General features: G+C 31.7%; 1 protein-coding gene across 1 annotated transcript; it reads right to left on the bottom strand.

Moving 5' to 3' along the window:
- Window positions 1-437: 437 nt before the first annotated feature.
- LOC134694278 (uncharacterized) lies at window positions 438-2,101 on the bottom strand. The gene is made up of 2 exons (XM_063555282.1): window positions 1,218-2,101; window positions 438-1,095 (listed from the first exon to the last, which is right to left on the bottom strand). Exons 1-2 carry the CDS (start codon window positions 2,099-2,101, stop codon window positions 438-440), a joined length of 1,542 nt encoding a protein of 513 aa, XP_063411352.1.
- Between the last annotated feature and the right edge of the window lie 11,661 nt (window positions 2,102-13,762).

The raw sequence follows: 13,762 nt of genomic DNA, 5'->3' as shown, positions 1-13,762 counted from the left end.
GTTACTACTTACTAGTACAAAAAACTATCAATATATTTTTCTAGATTTTTGAATGTGTCATTATTTATTAAAAAGTCTCATATTCATTACACTTCATATCTAAATAAATATTGTATCACTCTTGGTATTGTTCAAATTGTCAGTAAAGGTAAATTTGAAAGCGTTCTAAACAAAATTAGATAACTTGGTTACATAAATCAATTTGTCATTAGATATAAAACTCATTGATTCTTAAAAGTCTGCTATTCATTACACTTCATAATTAAATAGGTATTATTGATTCACTCTCGGTATGGTTTAACAGCTAAATCTGAAAAGTTTCAAGCAAGAGTAAAATTAGAAAATTCGGCTACATAAATCAATTTGTATTTAACATATAAAAGCTTATTGTTTATCTTTCGGTTAATCACCAATTCTTACAGTCATTTTAGTGTTCATTAGCCAGTGTTCATTTGGGTTTTATAAATATTGACAGATTCACCATAGTGAGTGACTAGAAGTTCTTTAGATTCATTGTTGTAAGATATACCAGACGGTAAATCGATGCCATCGTCTGCTGTCAAGACAATGTCATGTTTCTGTCCATCATTAGATATTCTATGTATGTTGTTTGATATACACCCTGCTACATACACATCCCCACGGTCATCTACAGCTACACCAATAGCACCTTTCATGTCAGGACTGTTGTATATCTCACGTTCTTTTCCATCCGCAGAAACTAAGAATATTGTATTACTATTTAAGTCAGTACAATATACATCACCGTCCTGATTGGCATAGATTTCCCTACGATCAAATGTTGTGTGTATTACTTTAAGTACTTTACCATTGATATCCACAATGGTTAGAGTGTAAGGTTTATGTTTGACCCAGATCGTGTCCTTTACAATGGTGATTCCATAACAGTTTCCTTCAACTTTAATTGTCCTACCAGGCGTCAATGATGTCAGGTCGATGATCTGGATACTTGCATCACCTGCAGATACTACATCATGTTTAATGTCATATGAACTTATATTGTGTGGTTTATAATCCAAATCAATCACGTTGGAGTTTGATCCATCAAGTTTACAAACAAAAAGTTGTTTCTCCCTGTAGTAACAGAGGAGTAATCTATCATCAGATATAAAGCATCCACTTATGATACTTACTTCATTACCCAATTTCGTTGTCTGAAATGAATGTGTCAGTGATAACCTTCTTTCGTCTCTAACGGGAAAATGACATTGTTGGTCGATATCTGTACAGGTTTTGGTACTTGGACATTTTCAACCGTTATTTTACCCAAGTCTGGGACAAGTTTCTTAATTTTCGACGCAGATACTGACGGATTAAATGTTAGTATCGGAACATTAGCTGCTTTGACTTCTCTGATTTCTAATTCTTTCTGGTAAATTTTGGCATCTAGAAATTTTACCACCTGGAATAAATGTGCTTCTGATGTGTGTTGCTTCAGTGAATTTAGATCATGTTTCCATGAAGACAGCGAGTCTGAGCTGGATTGTATGCTATTTCTGTTTAAGGACACACTCTCAGTACAACTTTTATACTTAGAATCAAGATCTTTATGTATCTCTGCTTCTAATGTATCTAAATAAGCAATGACTTTCCGTTTGATTTCAGACACCCTTGTCTTTATTTTGGTACGACTTTCTTCCAAATCTACAAGTGTTCTTTCACTTTGACACCGTCTGTTCTCTGTAACTTGACATAGGTTTGAAATTCTTCTCTCTAGATCAGAAATAGCGGTACCATCTTTCACGCCTCTAGCAGCTACATGTATTTCAATTGAAATAATAGACTTGCAATTCTGATGTGATACCGGAACACATGACACGCAGACTACCTTGTCATGTTGACAGCAGTACACTGCAATCTTTTGATCTGGATGATTGTCGCAGTTCTTGGACAATGAAAGAAGTGACGAATTCAGTTGTTGAATCTCTTTAATTTGTATAACCTTGTGAGGCGGGGACATTATTTTGTGAACTCTGGAACACGCCTTACATACAAGTTCACAGCAATCACTGCACCAAGATACAGCTGTAATGTCTTCATCACTAAGTTGACAACCAGCACAGAATTTACTGTCCGCCATTCTGAAAGAATAGAAAAACATAGCGTCTGCAGTTAAGATATTCAATAAAAGAAGAAAAGTATTGCGGCCTTTTTTTACCTCATATGGTCTGTAAAGAGTGTTTGGTTAAATTTAGACATAGATGGTCGTTCATCTTATTGCATTATTCATAAGAAATGATACATTTTTTTTTATCCTGTTTAAGCAAGAATGATCACTTTGACCTGTCTCAACTACTTATCAGATAATAATTGAATAACAGCAGAATAAAAATGTTATATCTATAAGTATTGTCTTTAGGAAAAGAAAATCAAAGGTCAAAAGCTAAATGTTAAAAGTGCATTAAATCTAGTTCTCCACATTAAAAACGACAACTTGGTGATAGTTTTTGTTAAGAATGTAAACAATTTCCAGGAATTAATCTTTTGATAAAAAAATATATCATATACTACAGTTGGAATAAATGGACCAGAAAGAATGTCTTTAATAATTTTGGAAAATTGTAAACAAGATAGTATGAAAATATAAGCAAACTCCTGTTATCTTTATATCGTATAAAAAAACCCATCAAATAGGGAAAATAATGAAGTTTAATAAGAATTAAAAAAAATGGGACTTCGTAGGGATTTATCTGCATACGCGTCTTTGATCCAGAAAAAAAGAATATTGTCATAAACAACATCGGTTTGTAATCATCAGATATAAATAGGCCGTACAGCGTGTTCACACCAAACGTCATGTACAATAAACATGTTTACAATTAGTGTAATGTAATCTTCACTGGTTTCACATTTAAACATTATTCACAAATATCAACTTGTTTAATTACCTGTACATAAGATTTGTTCACACTATTAAACTATATGTCATTTAAATGTTTATTACGTAGAACTGAATGCAATTTTTTCGGACATATTTTTTAGCAGTAAGGGAACAACCATTTGACTTCCAAAAAAGAGGGGGACGGATTATTCCATGAAAAATATTCTGACCCCCAAATTGATAAAAAAAAATAATTTTATCATACAGATGAAAAAATATATATTCTGAATCCGGATTTTCCCCATTCATTATAGTGTTAAATATTTAAAGGATATTCGATTGCTAGCAACGACAAAAAAGATTTAAAACGTTCGCGCAAAAAACAATCTGACACAGAACACCCCCCTTTTTCAACCTTAATGGTTGCTCCTTTATGAAAGCAATTTTGATAATTTGCAGTAGTTTAAAGATACTGAAGATGTATCGATTACGCATCAGAAAACGTAGGCTGCAGCAGCGTGCCTACGGACAAAGGCAACTAATTGAGATGTTAAGGATCACTACATTTCTATCAAAATGAGAGGTTTAATGCTATAAAACCAGGTTCAATCCACCATTTTCTACATTGGAAAATGCCTGTCAAAGTCAGGAATACGAAAGTTGTTGTCAATTCGTTTTTAAAGGTGTTTTGTCATTTGATTTTGCCATTTGAGAAAGGACTTTCCGATTTTATTTTCCCCGGAGTTGAGTATTTTTATGGTTTTACTTTTTTTCTATTTGGATCGAAATGGTATTGCTTCTCTCAGAAGTATTTAGTAAAGGTAGGGGGAAATTATTATTTTATTTATAGTGTATTTAAACGAATATGAGAAACTAGACACACACTATAATTTACCTCGCACTTGTTAAGTAATGCATTTTAAGTGAATCGTTGTTTGACTCAAGACCAGTAGCAAATATTTCCGTGTACGTCCAGTCGATCCGGGAAGACCATTTCAAATGAATTATGTGTGAGGCAATGATGACGCTTAAAGTCTTGATAAGGGGTTAATAAACCTATCTTAAGTGGGTTTTTTATGATCAATTAATATATCAAGTTTAGACAAATATTTCTGTAAGGAACTTAATTAATAATTGTAATAAATATCACTTTAATTCAAAATCGTTTCTTCCTTAAATATACATGGTAAAATTAATGTTCTAAATGCCCAGTTTTGTTAACACTTTACCTATACACGGGCTACATTGACTATCGACTACATGTAGACAAAACATGTTAAATTTACACTAAATGTAAACATTACGTTTTATCAATGGGACTGTAATTGTGTTTAGTTTATGTGTGAGTTACGGCCTAACACTCTCACTTTTAATGTGAAGTACCTATAAACAATTTCAAAGGGAACATTGGTATATGAAGACAGCTTTAGTGTTTGCGTGTTCTTTGTGTGCCCCTATTTCTTTACATCAAAATGCAGAAAGGAATAACGTGTATCTTGAAAATATCCATATATATCACATGAAGGGCTAAATATTCCATGCAGAGGAACATTCACACGCATAGATATAACATAAACAGACAACGCCGTGGCTTAAAAGACAAAAAAAACAGACAATGCCCACTGCATGAACGCATGCGTTTACTAACATTTAATTTTTCAATAAATTTCTTTCTACTTAAGTTTAGAAAATAATATACTTGAAATTTAAGGCAAATTATACTACAAGTTTGTCAGAAATTACTGAATTGCTTCGATTTGAAAATTAATTCACATTGAAGTAAGTTTACAATACAATATATTTCAAGTTTATCAGAATTTATAAAAAGTTTTTTAGTTGGAATTGAATAACGAATAATGAGAATTTAAAATATTTTCAACTTCTAATTTATGAGAATTTAATCTGTTATGTGTTTTTTTGCAATTTAAAGTCTATTTAAATTACATTTGACCCCATCTTTAATGAGAGTTATTTTTATAGTATACATATAGTTAGGAGTGGTTTAAAGCAAATTAGCACAATATAGCATTTATTTTATATTCAAGTTATTCTATTCTTTTTTCTTCTTTGCATTTGTTCACTGAATTATCGGATAACGAGGAAAGTTACTATACATTACTTTTGTGCAGACATTTGAGACAACAGTCTTATAGGTTGGATATATCAGCTAATAAATCATTTATTAAAAAAGACTATGTTTTGGGGTCAAAGTTGCTACTAATTCTTTACTCCCCTTTCCATTATTATATAACTTCTTCAAGTTACATTGCAAATTCTAATTCTCCTCGTACATAATTTAACAATTTTGGAGTTATTAAGAAATATGGCTTTTAGGTTTCTCAATTTAATTGTTTCATAGTTTTTATGTCGGGGCTTATTGTAGCCGACTATACGGTATAGGGTTTTTCTCATCGTTGAAGGACGTTCTGTACGGTTGCCTATAACTTAAATCCACTTCATCTGAATTTTGGTGGATATACATATATATATATATATTGAGCATTTTGAAATTTAATTTAATTTATTTTCTACTAGTGTGGACACAGAATTCAATTTAAGTAAACTTAGTTGTCTCATCGGCAAATATGCTACATCTCCTTATTTTTATAAACATCAAATATGGTGTATTATGCTATTAAACGGTTTAATCATTCGTATATTATTCGGCATTATTTATATTCCTTTGCATTATCATTATAGTCAGTGTTTTTAAATTTTGCAATAAATAAGCATATGTTGTAATTGTTCAGCATACATCTAGTTTTGCTCAGTATGAATCCAAAATTGTATCCTTATGTTCGTAGAGTTTACCTCCCTTTGATTGCAAAAGATGCATCCAGGGGAACTAACTGCGCTGCATTTACAACAACGTTTTATTTGGTTATTCTAAAATATTAGATACATGCTGATTGGTTAATTTACCGTTTATATCTTTCTATTTACTACCACAACAACGCCAGCACATAAACGAATTTGTAATATACAATCAAGGTTAAAAAAAATAGAAAAAGGACATGGCTATTTTCCTAAACAGATCATATATCTAGTATCTGTTTATGTAAACAAAACAATTGAAAGAGTCTGGTCAATCTTTGAATTAAGAAGCCGAAGAAAAAGAAAAATATGAAGCAAGTGCAAGACATAATAGTGTCCTGTGAAAATGTGTCCACCTGGACAGTTTTTCATTGAATTTTGGTATTTAATAATGTCCATTAATTGCCATGAAATATTGTCGCTTAAGTGGACATATTTTTACTGCAAAAACCATGAAATAGCGTTAACCACAGGACAACTTTCATAGAATCTGCTATTAAATTGTGTCCTCCAAGGGAAGTAATACAAAGGTCATTAAAAAGTTTTAATATACTTGAATTTTAATAAAATCTGAACAATTGAAAAGAAACTCGCATGACTGATTAATATACAAATGTTAACAAACATATTATGGTTGGAAACGAATATAGAGACATTAATTTCTTTGAAATACCCAGTTAATGCTAATGACAATGAAAGAAGAAAGTTTGTAAAGTATAAAAATCAAATTTGAGCAACTTTACTATACTTATAATGAGAAGAAGACAAAATAAAATATAGAATTTTGGTATAAATAATGTCCATTGTAATAAAATGTTGTTCTGTAAGTGGACAGCAGTTAACAATAATAGCTACAGGTATGAAATAAGATCCAACTACAGGACAATATTTATAAGTAGTTAGTGTTATTAAAATATGTCTAGTATGTCCTTGTAAAATAATACTGAAAAGCATTTTGAACTTAAATCATTATACATGTACATGTACTTATCAAAAAATATAAATAAGAAGATAAGGATGGTATACATGTGTACTAATGAAACAACTCTTTTTCAAAGTAACAATGTATTCAAGTTCGCAATTATACATGTAGGTTACAATACGTATAGTTTACAAGGCGATAAATATCATTTAATACTTTATCATATAAAAAATTGTCTGTGTGGACACATTATCCTGAGATAAAATATCCCCCTGGACAGAATTATAGAATTAGATAATGTCCACGTCCATGGACACTTTTTCATACCTGAGGGCATATTTTGCATAGGAAATCGTGTCCATGGACAGTATTTACCATGAAATAATGTCCAGTGGACACTATTTCATGAGGGACACTATAAAAATGCTACACAACCACTACGAAATGTAGAAATGTAGAAATCGGTCTTTTTTTCCAAATTCCGTTTTTTTTATTTTTGATATCTTATACTATTTATTTCGTATCTGATAATTCATTTACTGTAGTTGCAAACAGATTCCCTTATACAAGTGTGTGTGACACTCTGTCCATGATATTAAAACAAGTATGACAATGATTATAGGAAAATCATAGTGCAATGGTTATGTTGACATGATGACTATGTTAAAGGGGCACTAGCTGTCAAATTCATGTTCACCGATTTAATTCAAAATCTCATATTTTATTTATAACAATGTAAAACATTTATCCAAACTATTAAACGTTTAAATAGATAATTTACATTATATAGTCTTCTATAAATTTTTATTTTCTCACAATTTGTATAAGTATTAGGATTATACATAAATCCACCAGAGACCAACAGATATGGGTTCATCGCATGACCGTCACCAATGAACTAATCTCATACACTGTATTGAAATTAAGCCATCAATTACAAGTAATTAAATATAAATCAATAAAAACTAAGCGAAATTGAAAAAGCACGGTCAGAATATACGTAAATAATAAACTAAACGAAAACAAGAAAACCCAAGGACTTGATATTGACTTTGGACAGGAACGTCCAAGAACCGGTTTAAACATATCAACAATCCGCTTATATATCTTGGACAGTGTTGGAACAATCGCTGATGTCGGATTTAGGACAAAGACTGCTCAAAACTTATCTGACATAAAACATACGTCAAGTGCTTGTTTCTAATTGTTCTTACTATAAATATTATCTGAATCAATGTTCGTGATTAAAATGCTTGTAATCATACTTGTAACATAAAATGTGTTTACGTTATAATATTTGGAGTGTTCATAAAAAGAAGATATGTTGGATAAAAGTTTCTGCTTTAAAAAGCCTCAATCTGAAAAGTCACATACTTTTGATAAAACGGTTCTAAAGCGTGAAAATGCGCTATGTTCAATCTATTTAGAAGTAGAATCAGAATAATTTACTTGATCTGACTTCTGACTTCACCATGCGTGATTGCGTATTTAGTATTATTTACACATTCCCGAGCATTGCCTAGATTTGCGTTATACTCTAATAAAATTGAGAATGGAAATGGGGAATGTGTCCAAGAGACAACAACCCGACCATAGAAGAAAAAGAAAACAACAGAGATCACCAACAGGTCTTCAATGAAGTGAAAAATTCCCGCACCCGGAGCCGTCCTTCAGCTGGCCCCTAAATATTATCTAAACACGAAAGCAGTGCTAGGTTCATCCTAGTACTATAATCTAGCCTTATAGTACTGAAATGTTAACTGCTTCGACAGTTAACCGTACCTTTTTGGGTTTTTTAAATATTTAGAACTAAATCTCGAAGCCTATATCTACTCTATTGAACTGAAATCTTAGGCTAGTATGCTCTCTGCAAATGTGAAAAATCGTATATATATTCGATTCCCGACTGTATCAAACCAAACTCTTGAAAATAGTGTTGCAGAATCACAAAGCAGTTTACTATATTGTGTACTGATCAGAATATGACTTTATTTTACATCGTAATTGAAAAATGTGTAGATCCTGTCTGAACGTATGAAACGCGTTGATTTAAAAACAAATATATGCATATATATCTCAGTAGCATGGGTTCGAATCCCGGCGAGGGAAGAACAAAAAGCTTGCGAAAGCAAATTTACAGATCTTACATTGTTGGGTTGATGTTTAGACGAGTTGTATATACAGAATGTACACAGCCATGTATCACCATCACTGCTGATGGATGATCCGATGGATAAATCTGTTGCAGAGTTGTCACTGGTTCAGACGGATTTATAATATATATATATATAAAAAAAATAGACCGCTTACTTCTCTCATAAAGCGAAGAAAAAAAATATCTCGAAATGTGTTTCAGGAATAATGATGAACTTTAGCATGCGGAGCACCCCCTTTTTTGTAATCATATGAGAAAGTTGAGCTGTGAATGTTTTGTTTCATAAATGAAAACTAGGCAATCTTGCAGAACTATTTGAAAGTTTTAGTAGTCAGTTTATAACAACTGATGAAGAAAACACAATTTCCATCCCATTATTACATTTTGACGTTATGCATTTCTCCGTATATTCTCTACACCCAGATTTGTCATATATCACAGAATTTCATAATCTGACTAAAATTAGTTCAAATTGTTATTGTATGAAAACTATCTTATTTTAATACTGAAATCTATCTTTGTTTTTTATTTAATGTCACACGAACATAAAGTTCGAAACCGAGAACTTTTTCTAGAGAACCAATATCATGCATAAGTACAAAGTCATGTACGATTGACAAAAAAATACACCGACTCATTTAACATCAAATCAAAAAGGTCGAATCAAAGGACTATATTCGGAAAGGTAACATTAATACGAATAATCCGACATTGATATTTTGACATTGAGACCGAACTTAAAGGTAATTATATATAAAAATATTCATTTTGTACAAGTCATGATGACAAGCTCAAAATCATCGTATGTCGTAGGTCTTCTTCAAAAGAAAGTTTTTTTTACAAGAACTTCCACACAGGTAAAATGGCAAACACAATATGCTTGAATTATCCTATACAACAGTTGCATGTTGCTTTTGAATTAAGTTCTATTTAACTCTAGAATTTACGGAAGCCGATAAGGGCCATTCAAAAAAAAAATTTATGTCGTAATTACGACATAGCATGTCGTAATTTCGACATAACATGTCGTTATAACGACATCGTTATGTCGTAATTTCGACATATCATGTCGTAATAACGACATCACTATGTCGTTATAACGACATCGCTATGTCGTAATAACGACATCGCTATATATAAAAGAATATGTATTATGATTGCCAAGAGACTAAATGACACAGATATTAACACCTATACGTCATCATAATGCCCCCAAAAATTAGAAAAGCCCCCGCATAGTCAGCTATAAAAGAGGGAGGAAAGTTACCAGAGAGAGAGTCCCCGAAATGATGTGTGGCAGACAGTGTTATTATTCAATTATTAGCTCCCTTGGTAAAACTCCAAATTTCATATTTAATGCATTTTATTGTTAAATAATTTACATGTAGCTTAATAAGTATATATTTGTTAATTGCATAGCTTTTGCTATTTAAATGCATTGGTTAAAGATATTTATTTATATTGTAAAGTTATAATATTTGCATCGTCGCAAAATCTTTGGATACCTTCTTTGAGTACCTTCAGTTAGAAACTTATATATTTTATTAGATACAATTGAGGATAATTAATTAAAGTTGGTCAAAATTGCTGTACAAAGAGATTATATAGATAATACTATGCGGATATGCGAGCCGAACTTGAGAGCTAAGCATCCCGTCCCATCTCCCTCTAAATCAGCGCGTATTACAAGGCCTCTTGGAATAAGGGTGCATTAACGTATCAATAGCTCTAATACTTTCACGATATTCCTACAACACGTTACACTTAAAATGCGACGTCGATAATGTAAGAGGGTCTTTGACTTCGATTAATTTTTGCAAGTTTTATTCGTTATTTTATATTGTTGGTTGATTCTGGTTCTGTTTGTTTTGTGATGTCATTTTATCAAAAAAATACCTCGAGTTGTGGAAATCGATATAATAATGTTTACCCTCTAATTTATTTCAACTTAAAATGCAGAACTGTCGCAAGTAATGTAGGAAGGAAAGATGGGACGGAAGTACATGTATAAGGTTTTCATATTTTTTTTTATCATAGGATGTTTAACTTTCAAGTTGCATATCATCTGTCATTGTAAAATTTCTATATCTTAATTCATCCCCAATACAAATATATCTGACACTCTGCAAGTAAATCGAACATTTTTACCCTTGGTTAAATTTGAATAGAATTGTATTTTCCCTAACACATAAGTTGTCGAAATACACCCCTTCAATTACTTGAACCTTGGCTTGAGAAATATTTCCCAAGTCATCTTCAGATATATACATTTTAAAATATAGTAATCTACTCCTGGGTCGTCCGCGAAAACGGCAAATAAAAATATAATCCGTTTTTTTTTAATTCGATGAAACGGTTTTCGTTGCTGTTTGGGATTCGTCTTTCAATTACCTCCATTTCATGCACAAGTTTATATTGACGAAAAGTTCTGGCTTCGCTAGTACAGGAATTACTTTCATCACGAAATAGCAGGACAAATCGCGAAGTAAAACATTCCGTGAACTGGTATTAATTGTTTTGATATTGGTGATTGGCAATTTGCACCTAACTGAAGTGACGACTTTAAATGATCTATTTCGGAGTACTTCCGTAACATAAATTTCAATTTATTTTATAAAATGGGATTTTTCCCCCATTTCCAAATTCTTTTAAATAAATCGTTAAAAGCTATACAATTAATAAAAGTTGCAAAATTTAACCTGTGTCGAACCTATTTCCCCGGGTGGAGTATTTAGCAACATGCACTATTTTTTTTTCCGGCAGCAATCATTAACATCTTTCTCCAAATTTCATAACACGATATGTTTTAATTATCATAAACATTTAATTGAAACTTAAGCACATTTAACGTCGGAAATTAGCGTCTTTAAGATTTTAGACGTTTTCAGATATTTGGAAAAATTGGCTACCGTTTTGTAATGTATTGAAGCACTTTATTCTTTTAAGACCCAAATATGTAGTTAATAAGGAAAGAATCTTGGCATTTTTTACTCTTCGTATATCTAACTTTTGTTTTGATCAATTATAAAAAAAAATACGCCTTAACTGCTTTGAAAAATGAAATATCAACTTGGACAATATGGCTACCGTTTGAAAAACGACTGTGCAGAGAAGATTTTATTTAATCAGCAATATTTGAACTCACATGAGGCAAATATTTGTACTTTTGTTAGATATTATTATTGTCTTACTAATTTTATTCCGATGATTTTGTACTATAATATATGCAGTCGAGTCAAATGAAATTGGTAAAATAACGGCTTTAACGCCACAAAGAACCGACACATGTCGTTATTCCTGTCAAGATGCAAGAAGATCAGAGAATAAGAAAAAGGATCACCATACATAAGAGTTAAAACAGTTTTTCATAAATGTAACGTTGGATGGGGACATCCGTTTTTTTCACATAGCTTTCTTTTTTTAATCCTCAAATATACTAGATATTACTTAGGAGATGATCAAGAGCTGTAAAAACATAATTCAAAACATATATTGAATTTGTTTTAATATTTGTTCGTGTTTTCTAACATTTTTATTTTGTTTTGCGGATGAAATTTCGAAGATTCTGTTTTAAATCCTAGGGGTTGTAGGAACATCGCGCGTGCCCAACGTTTGAAGGGAGAAATAGAGCTATCAATACTTCAATTCAACCTTATACCAAGAAGTCATGTAGTTTGCGCTTATTGAAAGGAAGATGGAAAGCTTGGCTTGACTTGGTTGTACAATTTCAATCCTCTAATAATTCCACATTTGTGTGACTGCATAGCTATTTTACGATCGGTACCTTGTTAATGTAAACGACTTTGTTTGACTGTACAGCCCCAGCACTAAGGGCCATGTTATACAAAATTGGTATCTATAACATATATAAGTTTCTCACTGAAGGTACTCAAAGAAGGTAACCAAAGATTTTACGACGATGCAAATATTAAACTTAACAATATAAATAAATATCTTTAACCAATGCATTTAAATAGCAAAAGCTATGCAATTAACAAATATATACTTATTAAGCTACATGTAAATTATTTAACAATAAAATACATCAAATATGAAATTTGGAGTTTTACCAAGGGAGCTAATAATTGAATAACAACACTGTCTGCCACACAGCATTTCGGGGACTCTCCCTCTGGAAGCTTTCTTCCCTCTTTTATAGCTGACTATGTGGGGGCTTTTATAATTATCGGGGACATTATGATGACGTAAAATTGTTAATTTCTTTGTCATTTAGTCTCTTGCCAATCATAATACATATTCTTTTAAATATAGCGATGTCGTTATTACGACATAGCTATGTCATGTCGTTAAAACGACATAGTGATGTCGTTATTACGACATGATATGTCGAAATTACGACATAGCGATGTCGTTATAACGACATGTTATGTCGAAATTACGACATAGTGATGTCGTAATAACGACATGTTATGTGGAAATTACGACATGCTAGGTCGTAATTACGACATAAAATATTTTTTTTGAATGGCCCTTATCGGCTTCCGTAAGAATTTTTTCTTGTATTACAATTGTACCACATCGGTAGTTTCACGGTAAAGAGTTTGTAATTGTCCTATGTACAGGCTTAGATGTTGTGGGTTTGATCAAAGAGCAAAGACAAAGTCTTGTAATAATATCAAGCAAATTGTGTTCTTTTTCGCACTATAAATGAAGTCATTATTTTAAAATGCCAACTCAGTGTATCGGTCTACATACATTGTAAATCTTCTAAAACCGTTCGCATTAAAATCAGAGTGAACTGTTTGTTGATGTTACGCAGCTATCTAAAAATCTTAATCAATTTTCTCTATAAATATGTATTAAAATAATAAAGATTTTCTTTGTTTATATGAGAACGAACATTTGATATTCTTTGAGGGAGATTATAACACCTGAGTATTCTGGTCATGTTATACATGTCTCTGGAAAAAGACCATTTTAGATAAATAAAAGAAAAAGCCGGCTTCGCAAAAGGGGAAAATTGATATTCTCCACCCGAAATCGTCTACTGCCCCTCTGCAACAATAAC

This window comes from Mytilus trossulus, chromosome 13 (assembly GCF_036588685.1).
Source record: "Mytilus trossulus isolate FHL-02 chromosome 13, PNRI_Mtr1.1.1.hap1, whole genome shotgun sequence".
Taxonomy (NCBI): Eukaryota; Metazoa; Mollusca; class Bivalvia; order Mytilida; family Mytilidae; genus Mytilus; species Mytilus trossulus.
The sequence above is the reverse complement of the archived record's forward strand: the minus strand, read 5'-3'. Positions and strand labels throughout refer to the sequence as shown.

Excerpts from the sequence above, each read along its gene's own strand:
- LOC134694278 (XM_063555282.1), bottom strand. The coding sequence starts at position 2,101 with ATGGCGGACAGTAAATTCTGTGCTGGTTGTCAACTTAGTGATGAAGAC. Across the intron at positions 1,096-1,217 it reads ACCAACAATGTCATTTTCCC|GGAGAAACAACTTTTTGTTT; the intron begins GTTAGAGACGAA and ends CTGTTACTACAG.